Source organism: Drosophila bipectinata, chromosome 3R, assembly GCF_030179905.1.
Source record: "Drosophila bipectinata strain 14024-0381.07 chromosome 3R, DbipHiC1v2, whole genome shotgun sequence".
In the NCBI taxonomy this organism is placed as follows: domain Eukaryota; kingdom Metazoa; phylum Arthropoda; class Insecta; order Diptera; family Drosophilidae; genus Drosophila; species Drosophila bipectinata.
Window position 1 is genome coordinate 24,751,202 of NC_091739.1, and position 22,903 is coordinate 24,774,104.

Genomic DNA, 22,903 nt, shown 5'->3' on the forward strand with positions numbered 1-22,903 from the left:
AAATACATTCGAACTCGAACATTTATGGGGTTACGTGCGCAAGCGTTTGTGACTTTATTGACAGACCACGGCCTGTTTGTGTCATAAATGGGCGTGGCAGCAAAACAAGTGACAAGGCAAAACCATTAAAGCCGGTTATTTATGGCCTGTTGACACAATTTGAAAAAGTCACATTAAAACTTAATTTTTTCCATTTATTTTTAGAAATTTTAATAGAAATATAAACTACATAAAACTGACAAAAGTGGCATGAAAAAAACATTAAATAAACAATCAATAAAATTCTAAAATTTTGATTTTGACCATTTTAACAACGAATTTTTATAATGAGGTCCAAATGTACATTCGAATTTGGCCAAAACAAACACAGGTGCGGTTGCCAAACACAATGGCGCAAATTATTCTGGGAATGCATAATTTATATATGATTTCGGATTCTGCTTTTATTATTGTTTTCGGGTTTAGTGAATTGTCAAACCAAATACTTTGGATAAGCCCCGCACACTATTGACTGCAATTTGCGAGCGAGGAATTTGGGTGCATGTTTTATGCAAAGCCCGAAAACTTTAAAGCCTCCGGTGCCCCGTCATCCCTTTCCTGGGATGAAACTGCGAGGGTCTAACAGCAGTTGGGATAAAATTCGGATTTCGGACCAATTGATATTCCTCTTGTGTTTTTTTTCTTTGTGTTTTCGAGTTTTTTGCTTTTTGGCCAACTGCTGTTGGCCGCATTAGTGAAAAGCCAATGGACATGTTGGGTGGTGAGGAGTGGTTCTGGCATTGCTGGGATATAGGAAATGGCAGGAGTTTTAGCCATAGAGTCAGAGTCAGAGCCAGAGCCACTTGGCCAAGTTTGAAGTTAGGCATAATGCGAGCGCGTCGCAATTGGATGGCAAAATTTATTCTGCATTCGACGGCATGCAAATGGCAAATTCATGTTCCTCAAAAGCCAAATTACAGTCGGGAAGGCCGGCCCGGGATGTATAGTGCATATATAGTATATAGTTGGCGTTTGAAATGTTCAGACTTACCTGCTCCACCCAGACATTGGTTGTCATAATTTGATTCTTCAGATTCTGCAAATATACGAGATAAAAATTGAAATATTCGTTAAATCCAATTGAGAACAGGAGTTTGCTTAAATTTAGCACTCTTGGCCAAGTGCAGCTCTAGTGGTAAAAAGAGAAGAGGAGTGGCATTTTTTCAAGGGGTGTGGCATGCCCGACAGCTCCAGCATTGAGTGGCAGTGGCCATCAAATCGAAATCGCTGCGCCGGCTGAATATTATTTTAGTGAACTGAGCTCGGATCCTTGGATATTTTCCCACCATTGCTGCCCCGAGTCGCCTAACAAATCTATTTTAAAGTGCTCTGCTAAGGGGGAGAATAAAATGGGACGAGTAGAGTCGGTTTCAGCTGAAGTGAGTTGCAGTCCTCCAAAAGCATTCAGTTTTAATCAATTTATGTGCTGCTGGCGGATAACCTCTTTGTATTCATTTTCCCTCCCTCGTTCTCTAACTATGTTTTTCGCACGGGGGAGCTAACAGGACTTAAAAACAGCTAAAAATATCGTTAAGCTTAAGTAACCATTGCGGTAATCCGCTAATCGAATGCAAATTTCCCGAGGAGGGAGCTGCAAAGTGTCCCCTAAAATAAAACGAAATGCTAAGGTAAATTTTTCCAGGAACTGCAATTATTTGATTAAAAATTGCACATCCCCTCATTCGGTTTAATTAATTTTTCACTGCCTGAGAGACTTTTTCGCAGGCAGTTTCAATCTTTTTCCGTCCGGACTCCGGACTACCATATAAATAATTGAAGCACATCCTAGGCAAAGCAAGTGCTCTAATTATCCTTGGGAAAAGAAGCTGTTCAGACCCTCTGAGATATATCGCGCGTCGTTGCGGGAAAGCTCTCATTACTTATGTAGGCGCTACTGCTTCTGTGCCGTCTTCCTGCAGTCTCTCATATTTATTTACGCGTCGGGCTAAACTCATTAAATGCGGGGCGCTCAATAGAAAAAATTAGAAAACGATAAAATTGCGGAATAAATCACTTAAGCACTGAAAAATGTAATTAACGACAGAATGATAATGATGCGCCGTAACGCGTTCTTCGCATTTCTCTTCGCGTGGGGGAGAAACCTCAGAGAAGCCTCAGCGAAGAGGGCCCCGGCAATATGTCGAGGCACGCAGTGTTAATAGATTTTCCCAGCCACGCAGCGAGCGGATGCCCCCTAACTAATCACCCGCTCATGGGCTCTTAGCCCTTCTGCGGGCCATCTCATCCCAGCGGTATCTCAGACCGTGGAAAGGTCATTAGGCGAGGGCGCCGCGGAAAACCGGCAATAAAACGACAAAGCCAAGGGCCGGGCACAATGACAACGAAGGCGATGAGGACCCCATAAGGAAGATATAAAATGTTCGAGGCGCTTAGAAGCGGCCAAATCCGGAGGAGCCGGGGCGAGGCTTTGCGCGTATCCTTTGTGTTTTATGTGGGACATCCGTTGCAACCAGTAGCTGGGTATTTACACTTGAATATTTTTTTTATATTTCATATTTTGTTATGGTTATTTTGAATATTTATTTAAAATAATTTATTACTCATTTGCTTTATATTTTAGTGGGATTATTAATAGACAACTATTAACACTTAAAATTGACTAAATCCAAATGTTCTTGGCTGAAAAGAAACACAAAAATTGGTTCACAGGAAAACCATATTCACCGAAGAAAATCTCGGTCAGATCACACCTTGGACTATAATTGATGTTGTTATTCTTGTTGCACGTTTCGCTTATTCGCCCTCATTGCGGCAGGATGAGGTGTGTAGAGCGACTGCAGGACCCAACTGGGAATGCCGGATATACAGCATTTAAATTGCTTAAGCCGGGTGCTTTAAGGAAGCATCCTGCAACTGGATTTGCATCTCTGTGGATTGTGTGTTCGGTGTTTATATCCAGTCTGGAGCTGGCCTGGGCCGTGTCCATGACTTGCCTGACTGGGCTTGTTTACAAATTTAAATCGAATTTCCTGTGTGCCGTAAATAAACTTTGCAAAAGGCATTTCACTCGGCATACAAAAAAGTGTGTGCAGCCGCATTTGAAAGGCGGTGTAAGCTGAATGAGCAGTAAATTAATTTGAGAGCATTTCCTGCATTGCAAAAATGCCCAGGACCTAATTTGAAAAATTAGCAAAGGGAGAATATTTGCAAGGTAAATGGCAGCCAAGGTGAAATATCAAAGACAACTTATAAGATGGCCAACTTTATGGTTTTTGAATTACTTCAAATGGTGAAATCAGGGGTCTGATTGCTCTTCGTTTAAATATCAATTTTGTTCCTAATGTATATTAGTATTTAGAAGAAACATTCGTAAGATTCTGTAAGCTATTTCCTTTTAGATAGCCTTTGGCAAGTGAAAAGTTAATATTGTGCAGCTTGATTGCAGCCTGAGCCTACAAACTGGCAGCTTACAATGGCTCCATATTAGTGAAATGCAGAACGCAATTCCAGTTGCAGTTTCAATTTCCCAATAATATTTGAAATTTATGGGCAGGCATGCAATTAACTGGCTCGCAAATGTGCAACATTGGCCATTTGAATGCCGGTTGGTGGCAAAACGAGAGCCTGCCTCACAGACCAAACAACACAAGACTAAGGATACCATACACAAGCTAAGGGGCTACCGAAATATACATATGTCACCTGGACGGGCAGTAGTTATGCAACTAATAAGCCAAAGGTACATACTCAACATGGATCTGAAGGACGAAATTCTGAGCCAAAGAGCAAGCAAATGGAAAATTGCAAATTACAAATTCTACAGCCAAAACGCATTGCTGCTTTGTTGTTCCTGTTCCTGTTCCGTCTCTGACAGTTGATTGCAATTTCCAGGGCAACAAAAAAAAAGGAAATAAAAAAACTACAAGCACTGATTTCTGTGTGGAGAATTTACAAGCAATTGTATGCCAATAAGGAAAAGCAGGCAACACGTGTGTCCCACAGCAACATACACTCACTACAAAGAAAGTGAGAAGGATACCAAGGAAGCAGGGTCTGGACACAATAAAAAAAAACGTTGACTACCAGTGGACTATTGCAATAAAAGAAATTCTGCGAATATTTCAAGCCAGCCAGCAGTCAAGCGCACACAGGGCGGCTGTGTGATATTCCTGTGTGCACGAGCTCACATACACAGAAAAGCAATTTCGATATAAGCACCTTATGCCAGATGCCCGAATGCCAGTCCACAGTGGAATGAAGCCAAATTAAATATCTCTTACAGATTACATGGATTTAAATAATCCAGATAAATGCGTTTACATATCGATTTAAGTGGAACAAACCCGGGTTTCCAGATAAAGCTTAGCAAATAATTTGTATTTATATTAAAAATTAATTCTGTTCAAAAATTCACAATTATTAGCAATGTCATTTGGCTAACTCTAAGTTGATGTCTAAATTCCTTTTAGATTAATCTGAACCCCTTTTTTTGCCAAATCACTGCCATGTTGGTCCAATGTGCATTGGTATGACTGTTCCTGCCGCTGACTGCTGCTCCGGCCAGGCATGCCCTTTAGTGGTCTTGGTGCTTAGCGCGTGATTTATAACAGCCAGAAAAGTAGAAAAAAAAATCAAAAGAATAGAAACACGAAAAAATACGAAGCCAAAAATGCAGCAGCATGGAGCAGGAGCAGAAAGCAAAGAGCAGAGCATACAATTTTTCGAAGCGAAGGGAGCGAAGAAGTCCGGCTACTGTGTGGCCAACAGCACGTAACTGTTAGCCGGTTTCCCATTTCCGGCTGTCATGTGCAGCCAAACCGAGCAGAAGATTGTGCACCATTTGCCTGGCCTGGTCTGGCCTGGCATGAGCTGCAATTTAAGCTCCCCCACCACTTTATTGATATATGTATGTAGGTAGGTAGGCTGTCGGTGGTGTTGCTTAATTTTGAGATTGCCTAGTTAATCAAGAAAACAATAAACTGAGGCCAGCCATTGATTTATTATGCAAACAACCATCGAGACAATGAAGCGGCGGCGGGGCAGCGGGAGTGGATTAGTTGCCTGGCTTTTTAATCGCCGGGTAAACAGTTATTAATTGCACGCCGACTGTTTGCTGTGGCTTTAACAAATTCCACTGCCTGCTTACCGGCATCGCTGGGCTTTCGCGAATTAATCTGTTATGATTGTCATTCGATAAGCTCGGAAACAGAAACAGAAACCGAAACGGGGGCTGGGGACACACTTGTCAAACAAATGGATGAGTCGGCTCAGCTTGACGGCATCGTTAGCAACAAATTTAATCGAGTTTGCAAGTGATTTGAACTGGCATTTTCAGGGATCACAGGGGGCTTGGTCAGCAATCCAATTTTAATCATTAATTTTATTCATAACTCAGTATAGGCTGTAGGAATGGTGTAATCGGTTTTAGGTTCTAGGGTAAAGAAATAATCAATCTTATTTTATGATTTATAATCAAAGAATGGAAGATAAAGGTGAAGAACTTAATACCTCATACTTCAACGCTTTTTTAAGGTACTTCTATACTATTATATCGTAACTAATATTTGTATATTTTAAAAACTATATTAGTAGAAAATTATGTACTTACCACATCGATCAGCTGGGAGAGCCGTAGACCCATCTTGACGGTCAGGCGGTCTGAGTTGTTGCCCACGGGTCGGATGAGGCGATTGTAGTTGCTCAGCAGGTCGTCGTAGAGGCGCTTCGCGTCTGGGTTGGCCAGGCCGCCGGTGGCAAAGTGTAATGCTATGAATACAGCTGCGAATAGCACGCTACCCATCTTAGGCCAGGTCCAACCCTGAAAGAGCACAGACAAATAAATATGGAAATAAGTTTCGGATAGTGTCTTCTGGCACAGCGGCTTCAGTTGTGCTTGCATTAGCATTATTTCAACATAAAACATAAAAAGTTTGCACTGCAATTGTGCAAGTGAAACAGACCGGAAGCGGAGCTCTAGGTCTGGATGGGTTGGGTGGGTCGTTTAGGGTGGACGTGTAGTTTGGGTGGGGGCGTGTCGTCGTAAATTTTGCAAAGTGTCAAAAGTCTTAGAGCTTTGTTCCCTTTTGTGCAGCAGCGTGCAGCCATAAACACCATTTAATCTTTGGCTCAAACACTCAAGACACCAGACCAAACATGCACATGTGTGCGCTGAAGCCTTTTTCCGTATCCTGCGTCTTCTGGCTGCCATGCCCTGCCATATCCACATGCGCTTAACATTTTTGTTATTCTCCAATTGCTGAAGGACAGTGTCTGGTGTCCTCGAACTACCCTTTCAATATGCGTCTCTGCATTTTATGCACAAAAATCCCAGCTTTATTGTGAGTGACATGCTCAAGTGCTGTCGAGTGCAGCTACATTAAGCACAAACAAGCAATCATAATCAACTCAGACTCCTTCTTGGACCACCCTTCTTGGCCAATTACGGAAAGTGCACACACAGCAGAAAAATGTCCAAAAATTTTGAAAAATATTTGCAAATAAATATTGGTCCGTTGACTTCCGTAATTGGCCAGCCATTGCGATATCCGCATGTTGGCTATTTCCAAATTGTTTATTTCTTCAAAAATTCCAATTTAAACAGAAACAGAGATATGTCAATGGCAATGACAACTTTGTGGGCCAAAAACAAATCCGTTCACACAGAGTGGGAATAAATTTGTATACACATATAGTTCTTGACCAGGATGAGCTTCACTCTTCTTGGCCAACTCAAACAGCCACTTGGCCAAGTGGTTTTATGCCGACTCAAGATATTCAATCCTAACGAAAGCAGCACCAAACTGTAACCTAAAACTTTTAACTCAAAAACTGTAAGCTCGAAACTTTGCTGTCTTCAGCGCCACGGATTCGTTTTTCATTTATTTTGTCGGGTTCGTGGAAAGTTTTGTGCAAAAGATTTTCCGTGTCAGTCGCTGGGAGGGGAAAGTTTTCCGTAATATGAGGTGTACATATGTAGAAGGCACAAGTACGGGGTAAGGGAAATGTAGGGCCAATTACATTTATCAATTTGATGGTTTTTGTGGAGCGGCTAAATTAATTATGCTAATTTCGTGTGTAAATGGTTTGTAATTTGTGCATTGATTTGATAAAAATTCGTCTCTTATTCTGCCTCGAAATAAATCAAATCAAATTCCGACGTCTGCATAATTTAGCACAAAACACGTGTCAGTGACCGCAAAACAAAGCAAAAAATTTGTGCTCATATATGGCGAGGAAAGAAATAATAATAATAACGGCAAGAGCAACATGACACATACAGAAAATGGCGACAGGGCGACAACAACAACGTCGGCGACAGCAACAAATAGCAAACAACAAATGGCGAACAACGAAAATGGCCGACATAAACAACGACAACGAAAATGAATGTCATTTCGAGGGCTATTTATGCGCCTCTTAGTTGGCAGATTATTTCATTTTCATTTCCATATGACCATTTATATTTATTTATTATTTATACTTCCCTCTGCCACATTTTGCCTGCCCTCTCTCCTTGCCCAAAGCTCACCACATACACGCACTCATGTCTGGCCACAATTTGGCTTGCTGCGGATGTCAACGCTGCGTATGCGCAATATTATTTGCTGACTATTTATTAATATACATATCCATATACATATAAATATATATACTATATACATTTTGTGAACTTTTTGTTTGGATACTGCTCACCATAAAAACCAGACGATGACGTGTCCTGCCCCCAAAAATAGCTCGCACTGCCATTAATGAAAAATGTAAACTGAAAAACTTCGCCCATGGAATTCAGCTGCTCAACGAGGTCCTTTTTTTTCCGGACGGAAAAAGTTTTAGGAAAACTAAAAATGCCAGCCGCCATTTTAATTACACAAATGTTCCATTTCCATTTGATTATTTGTTGGGGCCATTCCGGAATGAAATGCTTTCGGAGTTGGCAGCATAATGAAGCCAAAAAACTGACATTGACTGCTGGAAACAATTTAAATTTCAATCCGAGAGGGGTCGGACAGCGAGAAAGCGTTTTTTTTGGTGGAATGAACTTGATTCTGAGTAGGAAATAATCACTGGGTGCTTAAGCAGGGTTGAAAGTTGACTACGAGCACGATTAGTTGCAGCAGCAGCAATATGATACGACCCCACCCAGGCAACCCAGTCACAGATATAGCAGGACAAATTGTTATGTAATTGCCAGATGTATATAAAGATATACACTCGACTCGACCGTAATACAGCACCGAACAAACACACTGCTTCAGTGTCTCCTCGCTGGCTGCTTTCTTCTATTTTATTAACACTTGTTGGTCTGCAGGAAAGTATAAAAGAAAGCGGGGACAGGGCATTGGTAGTGGGTAGCATAAAAATAATAAGTATCAAAAATAACTGACCAGCTCTATGGCCGTAAAGAGAATGAGACGGGCATTGAATGCACTCGACGTGTCCAACGGCGGCTATAATTTCAATCACTTCCCCAGCAACTGCAACAGCAACAGCAACAGTAGAAGCTGAAACTGAAGCAGAAGCAGCCAAAATGCGGCATTAAAAACACTCGTAAACGTTTCGGAGGGTCCCTGGAAAAGCTGAGCTCTAAGGGGAGGATTTTAGTGTATCCGTTTCATTTTGTTTTTGATTTTTTCTTCTCATTTTTTTTTGGGTTTCCTCCTTGTTTGAGTGCAGCCAACGAAATTGCAGCAAATATTGAAAGAGAAACTATTTGTTAGCTGGCCGTCAATTTGTTCGTAATGAGCTGCGGCTTGCTGTTACTGTTGCTGTTGCTGCTGCTACTGCTGTTGTTGTGCCACAAATGAAAATGTCTTTCAGCGTGGTAAATATTTTATGTCATTTCTGTGCTCGTCTTTCGTGTGCTTACTTGTAGTTGCCTTTTCCACGTTTTTTTGTTGCCACCACCCCGCTTGTATTCTTTTCGAGTTTGGTTTCCTTCTGTAGCTGCAGGATACCCGCTTACCCCGCCTTTTATTGCCTTTTTGTTTGGCATTTTTAAGCGCCAGTAAATTTTTTAGTAGGCAGAGCTGGGCAGAGCAACCGCAGTAGCAGTAGCAGCAAAGGCAGCCACGGCAGAAGCATCAACGGCAACAACAATAACGAAGTGAAGTTCTGGCGGAAACGGCGTCGACGGCAACATGGCTGGCGAGTCAACTTCCGCTTGCCTTTTTGTGGGTGTGTGTGTGTGTGGGAGTATGTGTATGTAAGTGGTATATGTTCGGGGCTGGGGCATGGGCTGCGGCACCCTTGCAATTTTCCAGTTGAGTTCGTTTTTCATTTCCGTGTTATTTGTTTTGCATGCGCCACACTCCACACTCCGCACTCCGGACAGCCTTTAACACACTTCTTTGTTACTTTCGGTCTGGCTTTTTTCTCACTTTTTCATTTTGCTGGTTGCATTCCTTTTTGGGCTGATATATTAACATGGCCACAAGGGCAGCTGCCATTTTCGGCATTGTTGTTGTAATTGCTTTTGTCCCAGCACCCATGGTAATTGAATTTCACTTCGAAAAGGGCGTCAAAAGGGGAACACGCACAAAGCGCACAGCGAGACCATCGCACTTAATCCTTAGCCCCCAATTGCACGTGAATCAACTGCTCTGTTTTCAGTTCTCAGTGCGCAGTCCTGGTGAATTGAAGCAGCTTAATTTATACAAACTACAAATTCATTTCACATAATTGCTGATGGTCTGTCCTTGCAACGATTGCCCTGTTATTAGCTGCCGGACTGTCTGGCTGAGTGCATTTTTGGGGAATTATGCAAATTTCCCTGAGAATTATGTGGAAAATCTTGATGCATGCATAATTTGTAGATGTTACCGAGTAATTTCCTGGCCAAATACAGCAGCCATCGGTGTAGTAGCTGTGTAGCTTTTGTCGAGTACATAGCCAAAGGGCACAGCACACAAATCGAATAGGGAAAGGAAAGAAGCAAGGGAACGCTGTACCCCAGAACGGGGAGAGATAGTGAGTTGTATAATCAAAGGTACGCACACACAGATACACACACTTACATACCCATAATCTGGTTGAAGGTGCTCCAAAATACCTGGCACAATCTTTTTTATATTTTTTAGTAGACTTTTTTTCGGGTAAAAGTAAAAGCAGAAATTTTGTTATTTGAACTTTTGCTCATGAGCGCCCTCAGGTTGCTTGTTAAACATTCTTGGGTTGCCCGTACTATATACTATATACACATACCTGTGGGTGAGTGTGTCTTTTTTTCGTTTTCCCTTCGTTTTTTTTTTTGTGAAAAAAGTAAACTTCAACTTGAAACATGAAAATTTGCATATGATAAGCAAATAAGCAGATGTATGGCTGTTGTTGGTATGGCCCGAAAGTCAGGTAGCTGGAAAAGTTTTATTAGATTCTTGATTCGTGAAATGCGAAAAGGGAAATATCAGATGAAAGGGGCGTGGCAGGCAACAACTTCGACTATGAATATGCGGGCCAAAACGCTTAGAAATATGCAAAACATTTGAAAATTATTTTTGAATAAATAACAATTTTTAGAGCCAGATGAATGGCCGTGTGTGCGATCCAAAGGGTTGCAAATGAGCTGAAACATCTGAGTATTAGCTCAGCAAGGGAATGAAAATTGAAAGAGTGTAAAAAGTTAGGGCATGAAAAGAGGCTTACCCTCTACGATGCCACAATCACTTTAGAAACGCAAATGATGTGCAAATATGGGAGACGGCACGAGTATGTATGTGCCCGTACAACGTGGCGGATGCGCAATATTTAATTTGAAGTGCTTCGAGCTTTCACACACATACTGCCAAATACAAGACACGACACAGACAAAGCTAATTTTTCCACTGGCTTCGCCTTAAAAGCTTCCCCACAAGTTCGAAAAGGGGTGTGCGGGTGAGTGTGTGTGTGCCTTGGGAGCGTGTGTGTGGAGAATGCACTTATTTTCAGCATCAGCGTTTTAAATAAAATATTAGCATTTATTGCCTTCTGCACTCAACGGACTATTTAGGCGGAGCAGGAGCACCAGGATGCGCAGAATGGAATATGGAATGGTAGTCGTAACTTGCTCTAAGTGCTATGCAAAAGGGTTGCTGTTCCGGCCCAGGTGAATTGCTGTTGCCGGGGAAGCGGAAACTGCAACTTCCACATCATCAGCAGCGGTGTTAACAGGGATATTTTCCTGGTATTTATGGGTGCTCTGAATAAACTGTACAATTTAATGTTCACTAACGAGTATCAGATATCAACGAGCATTTCAGATAGAACTTGCTAATTTTTAAGGTATACTTTACAGAGAGTCTCCAAAATGTGTTCCACTAATCATCGAAATGTGTTTTCATTAATTTAATGAAATGGTGAGATGCATCTGGTTACTCCACCAAAGCCTTTTACTTTGATTACCAAAAAGATGCGCTTGGTCCGCTTTTAAAGCGATGTACTCACTAATAGATGCAATCCATCCGCAAGGGGGAGCTGACTTATTCTGCCAATTACTTAACACACGATGTGTCCGACTCGGGAGTACGCCCCATCTGTCAGCGCCAAGAGCAGTATATTGCTGCGGCTAATTTGGCTTGAAACCACACAAAATGCAGGACCTTGAGGTCGGCAGCAGGGAATTCGCAACAACTGAAGCAGCAGCAACACAGAAGCATACAATTGCGTACCCACTTAAACCCAATTGAGCTTTAAACGCCGAAGTGACACGAGGAGCGGCAGGAGCAGCAACAAAGCAGCTGAAACTATCAGGACAATCGGCAGCAATGACAGCTCAGCTGGATAGGGCAGACACAATGGGATATGGATATGGATTGTGCTTCGAAATGCATCTCACTTATGGCCCGTTGACTCCACTTTGAAAGCCATGCACTCAAGCACTGACACTTGCATTATCCCTTCTGCTTATCAATAAACTGCACTCCCCCAGGGCATTCATACAAATGCCAAACTGTTGCTTTTCCCCAACCAGACCGCCTCCATTTCTTTTAAGGAAAACTTACAAAACTACAATACAATACTTATAAGTGTAGGTAGTGTTGTTCGTGACGCAGGTGGTGGATTTTCAGTTCTCTTATTGTGGCCATGTGGCTGCTGAGCCACGCGGCTTTATGGCCAAAGTTGGCCTTAAGCTAAAGCTCTTCAAGCGCTTTTATTTGGCCATCAAAAAGTTCCATACGCCACGTAGGCCGGGCCGAGTTAATTATGTTTATGCGATGTCATTTACATAAGAAAGAGCAAGAGACCAGCCAGACGACACGGCACGACAAGACAACCGACACCTTGAGCTGCTAGTACATCAAAACAACAGGCGACTGGATCACAACAAGATGTATGCATAAATAGCCCAAGGTGTTAATTTAATAAACGAATTACGAAAACATGAATCGGCCCTAGAAGTCAGAAAGGAACTGAAAATGTCACGGCTAATGCTAATATTCAGAGATGACGTCCTTAGCATAATGCCAACTTGTTACGCAGCATTATGCAAAATAGTATTTTGGGCAAAGTGCAGAGCCAAGATTTAATGTCCTGTCAGATTTAAGAGAAATCAGTTTTTCTGAGGAATAAAATATAAAGTTTGAATTGGAATAAAGTTTCCAGAATTTCTGTAGTATGGTTCTTGAAGACTCGGGAGAGAAAATCAGAGAAAGGTTTAAGAACAAATTGGTACCAAAATAACTAAAATAAATGCGTTATCCTAAAACTGCTGTGGCTCGGCAAGGACGGGTTCCTCGCCCGCTTCCATGTCCTGTGAGCTCTTCATGAGAAATAGTTTTATGCACGCAACTAAAATTCGTGGCATACTTTCCGTTACCATCAGAGAAACTGAAACTGCTTGTAGGTTGAAGAATGTTGCGACTTGCGGCTATGAAACAGCATGCCAAAAAGCAAATAGAGATGCAGGGAGTGCCACGCCCCGAAAACCTGCGAACTGGCTGCCTGCGAACTGGCAAATATGTAGGTTGCCACCTCGGCATTCCCCCACAGCTACCCGTGAACTAGTTTCGCGTTCGCTTCAAATTATCTTTGATGCGAAAGCTAGCTAGGAGATGGTATGGTGTGGGATGTCGTAGGGCAGAGTGTGGTGGCGGCGGGTGGGGCATGAAAACGAATTGCCGCAGGTGTCAAAAACACACAGACAAAGTCAATTTGCGCTAGCAGACGACAGGACATGCCGGCGGATGGAAATGGTGAGGGTGGTGGGTGCCGTTAGTGGGTGGCTAGTTTCGAAATGGGTGGCGAGCGGGCACCTTCGAGGGTGTGGCGCTGAGCGTGTGCTGCTCATTACGCGGCGCCTTTGATGTGCAGCAAGCCGTCGTAAAGTGCCGGCAGCAACAACAAACAACATTACAAGCACCAAGTGGCCCCGCTCCTGCTTTTGCTTTCATGCTCTTTGCTTTCTGCTGGCTGCCTTCTGATTATAATCATCATGATAAGTACTCTATATACCACGTGCCACGCCCACTAGTTGGCTGCCTAACAATGGAAAGCCGCAAGCAGTTGCCCCCTCCCAGTCCTGCTATTAGCGTTCTTCCGCATTTGATGTCGCATTTACCGCAACAACCGCCGCGCCGGTGGAGGCCAGGCCAAATGTGACGGCCAGAAACTCCGGGGGAGGGGTGGAAAGCAGTCAGCAGTTAGCAGTTAACAGTAGCGGGGGAGAGGAGGGTCGACAATTTAATGTTCACCTGCACGCCACTTGTACTGGTGTTTATCTTTAATGCATACAAATAATGCACAAACTGCAAGTGCTGATGGCGAGGGCGATGATGCGACACGCCGGGCAACTCGACACGCCATAAAATCAAGACACACGCCATTTTACAGCCAGCAGTGGCATCCGCAGACAAATTGGGAACACGCCCACTCTGCTCGTACTGCCATCTATTCAGGCAAATGGGAAGCAGATACACTGCTGGAAATTGCAAAGAACATTAACATATTTTTTGCTTGCTGAAGTATTTTCCTTTCTTTTGAAAAAGGTAACGTTATAGAAGGGAATCTCAAAACAATTTATTTTAAATGCAGTAAACTTTTAATTAAAGGAATATTTTTTTAGAAATGAAAAACAAAGAATTCAGAGTAAAGAAACCTGTTCAAAAAGACTTATCGCACAAATGCGTTTCTTTATTTGAAAATTTTGTTTCTATTTTTAATTTAAGCAATAGTAAGAAATTGTACTTATAAAAAACAGACATTATTTAAGAAAATATCAATTGATCGTTTTTAATTTATGGCCCCTTAAATAAGCACTTGGCTCTTTAATCTTCAATAAGAATCTACCAATACCCAGGGAAAATTCATAAATTTCAACAACTCCCACCATCTTTCAGGCAGTGTCAGGAACAAATTGATAGTCCCAGTTCGATTTTCAGCACTCGGAGGAAACAAAGCATAACCGGCTGTTGAAATGACTTTTACCCATTTTGATAGATAGAGAGATAGAAACACGGAGATGAAACTGCCGAGGAAAAACAATGCCGACAGCTGCCAAGGCCTGTCAATACATCAGAGCTGCGGCTACATTAATCAAATGGACTCCTTCTACTACCGGCCACTCGTACATCACATATTTCGAGTGATTTGAGCAGAAATAATTGGTTATATGTGAGGGCGAGGGCATTGACCGGGAAGGCTGTATGTGGCCCTCAGCCAATTTCTGTCATTCGATATGCACAAAAGATTTATGAGTTAATTAATGTAGTCGTGGTCCAAGGAGGAAGCTTCGCGGCAAAGGAGCCGAGGATTTACTGTTGAGTATGATTAATGCGCTGGGTTTATGGTCACATATTTTTGTCTGCTCCGGATGCGGAAACAAAAAAATTTTAAAGTATCAACAAAGTAAACTCTCTGCTGCAAGTGGGTCAGAGATTGCGGCATGGAGACAGGGAGGAAATGCGGTTGGTAGTCGTAACTCGTTCATAGCTCATAAACGGTGCTAATATTGAGTGTCGATTTTCCACCACACTGGGCCAGGACATTGCACCAATGTCTCTTGTTCTCCCTCTCTTCCTAGTATATTCTCTTCTCCCTCTGTCTTATAGGACGAACAATGCAGCTGTTTTCCATAGCTTCTCTGTTTGCTGCGACCCGCTTTTTGTGCCACGAGGACGACGGGGACGATGACGAAGGACTACGGCGGCAGCTGCTTCATTACGGATGCCGAGTATCCTGTTAATAGTTTAACATAAACTGTGGTAAAAAGTGCACGCCGCCAGCCGTCGGTTTTATTGATTATCGCCACTGCTTCTGGCTTCTGGGACACTAACACCGTATTTTCTCTATTTTCCAAGCTGCAGCGGAAGTTGACACACTTAGCAAATGGCTGCCTCCCTCAAGATGGCCGCCTCCCCTTTAATGGCATAGAAAATGCCAGGCAATTCATAAAAAAAGTTATCTCCCCAAAGTCTGTACAGTGTACACCGTTTAAAATTAAATTCCACTAGTCGATTCACTTAACCTTTGCCCAGGAACCATTTTCTATCTTCACACGAACAGAAAGCCCGAACTGCAGCGCCATAATTCATCTTCGGGCTGCTGGCAATAAGATAGCGATTCTATCGGAACAAAAAAGGCTAACTGGGGATATTATATCCATTACTAAAAAACGGGTATTTCGATTCTAGGGTCAAATTATTATTTATGATACTATAAGGGTAATTTTTAAGTAAGACGGGTTTTTATAACATATCTTCTATAAAAACACTAAAAACTAAAAAATGCATATAAAATTTAATATTTATTCCTTGTAGGATATCCTCTAGTTCAAAGACTCCTTTGAGACATTTTTTGTTGCGCCGCATGCTCTGGACAAAACATAGTCATAAATTTAAATCAAACGTTCTGACAGGCCACCAGAAGCGATTGCAAATTTATCTGTAAGAGGGCCAAGACAGCATTTGAAACTTGGACAACAGATGTCTGCTTAAAATTATTTCTTCTCCCCACATACCCAACCAACTGAAGACTTTATATACGGAAATAAGAATCTTATGTACAATTATATATTTAGGAGGAAGGACGTACTCTTGATTTATGTGCTAGGTTTGGGTGCTTTGACTAATAATGTGCCGAGTTTCGCAATGTTCAATTGATTGATTGATTGATTGATGTATGCGATTTTTTGGCGCTCATTATTTGCAAAATTGATATTGTAAAACAGATGTTTCCGCTCCCACTTCATTGTTATTTAATTAGCTCCGATATCGGGTATGAAAGTTTGGCGCTTGATTAATGTTTGACCATAGCTCTCGCCATTCATAGGTAGGAAATGAGCGAAACAATCAATAAATGAACAAATGACAGCTAATTAATCCTGTCGAATTTGCACGAATATACATTTGCGCGGAACCACTCGGGTTATTATTATATGGGCATTCGCTGTCCTTGTGGTATTTTAAATACAATTCTGTTTCGAGGACGAAAAAGTGAAATGAATTAAAAATTCATTAGCATTTAACTGACAACGCGCATCGCCTGGCGTACAATGCAATTCCAATTAAAGGAAAGATCGATTGCTGTTTTAGTTGTCAGTGTCGTTACTTTTTACTCCGGGCGTCAAATCGGTTTTTCGCCGCAGGCCCGGTTCACTGAAGTGAGAGCTTTATTGATTCAGCTGGTAGTGTGGTCGCCCTAAAGCTGTTTACAGTCGGATCGAAGCTGATTGGGCCAGAGTACTTACATAATCACATGTCCCCACTGAGAGGTTGCCATTCGAATAAAATAGAAAACATGCAAGCAAAGCCAAGAGTACACTTGAATGAATTTTTAAAAATAATAAATTCCATCACGACCACAACGAATTCTCTTTAAATAAAATATTTGAAATAAAAGGAGTTTCTAGTGGTTAAAATTGTTATTTGAATATTATTTATATTTTATTATTCATTTGAAGCAAATGTATTTTTCAAAAATGTATATTTAATTTGAAATGCCAAAAAATATGTGTTCATGCCACATTTTTTATAGCTTTAGAACAAACTAACTCATCATATTATTATTAGTATGAATCCTTTCGTTATATGTGTGTATATCTTACATCTTAGCCTTCATTTAAACCATCCAAAATTTCTTTCCCTGTAATGTCTGCATCCGTTTCGTTTGTTTGAAAATACTAGGTCTTGGTCTGACTTATGCATTGGCACGCATGAATTATTCAAATACAATACTCATGGTGTATGCATAGCTGAGAGCTGGTAGATGCTTTCTGGTAGCTGGTTGCTGCTGGCTGGGAAAAATAAATGCACCCAACGAGCAGAATGAAAATGAAAACGAAAACCAAAACTCAAACAGCATAAACTGCAGCCACTCGAATTGGATTGGGTTTTGTGATGCAACTGCAACTGGGATGTGGGATATGCCTCCTACTAACAGGTCGTTGGAAAAGGTCGTACTGTGGCTTAAATTCACTCCAAACACGAATACCAAATAGTTAAATGGAGTTAGGATAGAAAAAACAGTGCAATGTTTGTTCTTGATTCCAAGAGGAGCTTGAAAAGCCAACATGTTCGGTTGAAATCCCTACCATAGTTTGCAAATAGAAAAATACATCAAATTTTTCCGTAAATAAAGGGTACATAGTTGGCAACAAAAGCGGTAGAAAATCGATTTAGCCAGCAGTCGGGAAAACTCGCTTCCAAACTCAAAAAGCTCTTGGCTTCATCAAAAGGGAAACTAAATTGTTGTATAACTCTGACGAAAGCCAATTTGATAAATTGATGGGCCTTGCCTATGCCGAAATCGTTGCAGATTCGGATTCGAATGTGATTTGAGCCCGGGGTGTAGCATGGATTCATTCGTTGGATAGATTCAAGCATATTTACTCAACTTAATGGCTAAAAAGCAACAGAGGCGCGTAGTTCGATTATTTAATGCAAATCCAATGCATTGTCAATCAGCCTCCCATCCATCCAGACGCACAGACAGAGTTCTCATCCGCATCCGCCTCTCCATCTACATCCCATTATATAAGTACGTTATCGACGGCGCAGTTGGCAAAGCGATTTTCAATTTCCAATTTCAAATTTCAATTCTATGCAAAGTAGACGATGACTTACCCCTGCCATCTGCGCGTCCCTGTCGTATACAATCAAATGCCTTCTATGTATGCCAACTATTGACACAGAACTCTCACTCACTGGGTCCTACATTCACACAAACCCCCACACACGGTCACAGAGCACTTGAGCAAATACTCGACGATCCGAGACTCAGAGACAATGCCAGGACTCGCACACAGGAAGGACTATAAGCAGACTGACGGGGCGCTGAGCTGTTCCGGCAGATGGATTCGCTTCAATTAATGTGGGGGATTTGTGGTAATTTCCAAAAGATTTTCAGTCAGGGGAAAAAAAAATTTCAAAAATGAAAATAAAGATTTTAAATACGTTTATTTTATATATTTTTTTTATTTATTTAACATTAACTCTTATATTGAATAGTTATCTGTGCCTAACCCTTATTTTCTGAAGCCATCAAACATTCTATTTGAATCTCAAAACCAATCAGAAGCAGAAACTCGCTTATTAACTAATCATTTTCCCTTAAACTTTTCCCTCAGCAGCACTTCCAGGAATTATCTGCCCCACACCATCAGTTACCCATACATCCATAGTTTACTTGCGCTAATAGCATTGAACGAGCTCAAAATCAAAGCAGCGGCATCCAGCTGAGACACGCCCCGCTCCTGGCGCCCCCTAGCCGATATCTGCCCTTTGTCTCCTGCCGCGTGTCGCAAGTGCATTCAATTACTTGATGTGTCTATATGGCAGCTACAATGTGTCTCCTCGTTTCTTCCTTCCCGACCACCGTCTACCGTCTCCCCACAGCGTCGAGCGCTTAATACAATTGCTATTTTGTAGTGGAAGCAGGCAGGCAATATGGCCAGAAGAGAACCAGAGCCAGATAAAAGAGTCAGAGACATAAAGGGGGAAAAACAAATTGTAAAAGGTATAAAATTGATGGATAAAACGATGCAATGGCACTGGCTTTTCCAGCATCCTTAGCATCAGTTACAGGATTTCAGGATGCTCAGACCGGGTTGCCCCCGTGATTGTTTATCTGTGCCTGCCACATAGCTCCCTGGGCGCCTGTCGCAGGTGAAAGAGCTCTCAGCCCATAACCTGAGCCTGAAATATATATAAATAAATATGAGTGCCAGCACTGAGCTTGACAGGGAAATTTAAAAGCTGAAATATTTTCAATCTCCTCGACTATGGAAATTTCATCACTTGAGCTGGTAGTTATAGGTAGGGGGTACAAAACATAAATTAAAGCCTTTTACATACTTTAAAGCTCCAATTACCCAAATGAACCAACGCATCGTATATTTGTCAACTCACCTGAAAGTAAACAGATACAATATTCAATTAGCAAAATCTTAATAATTACAAGATGCTGGCCTACAGCTCTAAACAAGAGCAAAGCCAAATCATTGTTCTATGTGTCGGCCAAACAACAACATACACTTTCTGATGCTCTTAAGAGATTATTAATACAACTGTTCAGAATATTATCCCCACACAATAGGCCATGAAGTCAATCTTAGGAACCAAGGCGACGAACAAAGCCTAATACGAGTAATATTAAAGCCAGCTTATGGATAGGGATTTAATTGAAAGTTTCTCGTTTTCTAGGAACATGGTTTTGACATTCGAGGAAATGGAAAGCTGATGGCCGAAAGGCGAGCGAAAAACAGCTGGCAGCTGTCACAAGCTGGAAACACGTTTGTGTCACCTATTCAGTAGTTGGCCAACAAAAAAAGGTGAGAAGTTTCCACTTTCCACATGTGGAACCGCATGTGGTTCTATTATCACTGCGTAAAGTGTCTGACCGAGCTGTACTTTACCAAAAACCAGTTCTGAATTAGCTAGTGGTTTCCATAAAAAGTAAATTCAACTACAATTACACAGAGGAAACTATGTTTTGAATATTGCTTTTAAGTGATTTTTCCATAAGAAGAAGGCTAACTAAGTTTACATTTTTGATAATTTATTAATAATTCATGCAGAGATAACAACTTATGTTTTATAATTTTATTATTTTAATATTTTATTATTTTAATAGCCCATTAAATAAAGATAATCTCTGCCACCTGAAATGTAGGTGATCATTATACAATTCTTTCAGTGTAGTCCCTTTGGGGCTGTTGCTTTCTCTCATAAATTCTAATGCGGGTGTGAGTGTGTCTGTGACTTTGGGTATATTTTTTTGTTGTACTTTCGGTGCTTGGTTTTTGTTTATGTTCCTGCCGCCCTTGCTGCTGGAGTGGCGGGTTGATGGGTGGATCTGATCCTGCGAGGTGTATACGGTTGGTGGGGGGAGTGGACTGTTAATAATGCGTTGTCGGTGGGCCCGGCTTTTTGTGTTGTCGCAGCTGCAAAACTCATGCTTTTGATATGGAAGATAAACCCAGCATAAAATATTTTATTAGCCAGCGACTGCACTCGCCAGGGTTGGGGCAAAACACAAAAAAAACCCAAAAAACGGAAAAGGGCAAAAAAAAACCTCAAGCCCGACATAATGACGTCGACAATGCCAGCAGCGCAAAAAACTGCCACTCAACTCAAACACTGGCATCTTTTTTCGCGTTTCTCTTTCGGCAGCTTAGTCTTGAATTTCTGGCCAAAACGGCAATGTTAAAAAACGGAAAATTGTTCATTTTACTGGGCAGAGGATAATGAGCAGCACATGGGTGTTTTAACCCAGCGCAGGGTATTCGGGGTTCGTAGGACCCTCGTCCTTTGAGCCTCCACCATTGCCAGCTTCGGCTTCGGCTTCTTGTATTTTCTTTTTGCGAAAATGAAAATTAATGAATGCGAGCAAATGCTTTTGGCATTGTGCCAGGAGAAGGCAACATACCAAAGACACTAAATTAAATGTCATATGTCAACTTCTCTTTCTCTGTTTCTCCTCGGTTTGTTTGCCTGCGTGTGTGGGTATGTAAGAGTGCGTTTCGTTTCGTTTTTTGTTTATTTCTTATTTTCATTTGCTGTTTGTCTTTGCCACAGCCTGTCTCCTTTTAGCCCGTTCCGGGCGGTTCTGGCCAGGCCCGCAAGTTCATTTAGCCAGCTGCCAGCAGGCTGCTGCTAGTCGGTCCTAATGCCCGCTTGATGTATTTTAAATTAAATTTCAATTTTAGCCGCCTCTTCTAGCGTAATTCAATTGCTTATCCCCAGACCCCGACGTCTGAGACTACAATTCGATTACGCCCCACCGCCGAAAACTCAACACTCCAGGCACAATGCCTTGTACTAAAAGCTTTATAAGTAGTTAGGAAAAAATATTAATTTAATTTCCGGTTAACACTCACGTGTGCCAGGTGTCATCAGCGAGCGGTGTCAGCCATCCTGAATTTCTTTTCTGCTTTTTTTGTGCCGTCTACCGCGTAGCCCGTTAAATTATTTAATGGCTCGTGTCAAAGGTAATAAATGTTCGTGCTGCGTGCGGCACTTTTTTACCTTTGGCCCTTGCTGCAAGGGTTGTGAGTTGATTCGAGGGGCGGACTTGGCTGGTTTGTCGACACCAAAAAGGTAAAAGGCCAAAATCGCTTTTAATACGCTTAATAGTTCGCGCATCATTAAGTTGGATTGCACAAAAAAGAGCTTCCCTGCGCTGCATTCATCCTTGCAACTCGCAATTCGCCCCCGCATAAAATAAATACCCTTATGGATATATTTTTTACAAGGCTTCACTGCTCTTAATTGCAAATCAATATGGCAAAAGCTAGCTGCCTGACTGCTAATTGCCCACTTCAAATACCGTCCTCTGACTGGATGGGTGTAAATTCTACTCTAAGAATGCGCTAAGCCGCAGTCTCCCCTTAAATGAATTTCACTTGAGGAATTTTTTTGTTCTTTTCTCTTTTAAGACCACCAGCCACCCATCACCCAAATGTCGAGTGTCACCGAGTGGGATCTGTTTTCAACCAGTAATTTTCAATTTCCATGCAAAGCAGGAATCTCAAATGAATGCGCCCATTCATTCCAGAAATCTCTCTCGGCTGAAACTCGAGCCGCAAAAACCGATAGAATAAACGCATGCGAGTGAAAAAAAAATATTGTAAATAATAAATGAGATCGGGGCTAGAACAAGTCCGGCATAGACCGTAGACCGTAGTATTCTGTGGACGTGTGAGGTGGCCGTGTGAGTTTGGGGACAAAAAGTTTTCGCTTTAACCGCATGACTTTTGCTTTTATTACAACCGTTTTTCTTTCGATTTTTGCCATTTCACACTTGGCCATAATGGCAGCGAAGCCTGGAGCGAAAATTGTCAGAGCAACAAATAATAAAAAACGCCAGCAAGTATGTGTGCGGATTGGTGTTGATGTTGTTAGCACAATGGCGATGACTTTGAAGTGCTTGCGGGCTCATCTAGGAAAAAAGTCTAGGAAGGAAACTCAGGCAAGGAATCGAATTTATGCCAAGGATTCTTTGCCCAAATTTATGCTCTTCATAAAGAAACGAAATGAAAATGGCATACTTTTTGTATTACCCTCTTCTGGCCTAAAGAGTTAAGCTCTGTAAAATTATAGCTGAATTATGGGTTTAAAGACTCCGGTCGTCGGCCATTTCCCTTTGGATGACAATACAGTTCCAGGGCCAGTTGAAGTTCCTGTTCCCATTTCCCTCCCGCCAGCCACGTGTATAACTTATTTATAAGGCTTTTACGCACAAATACACAAAAATGTCCAGAGGACGTGGCAGGAGCCAGAGCAGAGGCAGAGTTGCAAAACACAGGACTGAAAATACTGGTACATACGGAAAACGAATGGTAACAGGGAAAGTACATGTACTGGGGGATATTCTGGGGCTTTTGTTACTTTAACCCGCTTTCAGTTGAGAATTTGCAAATGGACTTGGCGAAAGCGAAACTTGTCCTTTGTGTGCGCTTTACACATGTTATCGGTGGGGTTGGAGGGGTCGGTGGGAT

General features: G+C 41.9%; 1 protein-coding gene across 2 annotated transcripts in view; it reads right to left on the bottom strand.

The window, feature by feature from the left end:
• Positions 1 to 22,903, bottom strand: part of nAChRalpha1 (nicotinic acetylcholine receptor alpha1) — a 57,920-nt gene that overhangs the window by 13,711 nt on the left and 21,306 nt on the right. The window contains exons 1-3 of one of the 2 annotated variants that reach the window (XM_070280880.1): positions 19,438 to 19,456; positions 5,609 to 5,818; positions 1,031 to 1,075 (exon numbers count right to left, since the gene is read on the bottom strand). In XM_070280880.1, the coding sequence (XP_070136981.1) occupies positions 1,031 to 1,075; positions 5,609 to 5,800 (237 nt within the window). In that variant the 5' untranslated portion in view covers positions 5,801 to 5,818; positions 19,438 to 19,456. Of the gene's footprint in view, positions 1 to 1,030; positions 1,076 to 5,608; positions 5,819 to 19,437; positions 19,457 to 22,903 lie in introns of those variants that run through there. The other variant, XM_017236093.3, reaches the window with a different exon arrangement.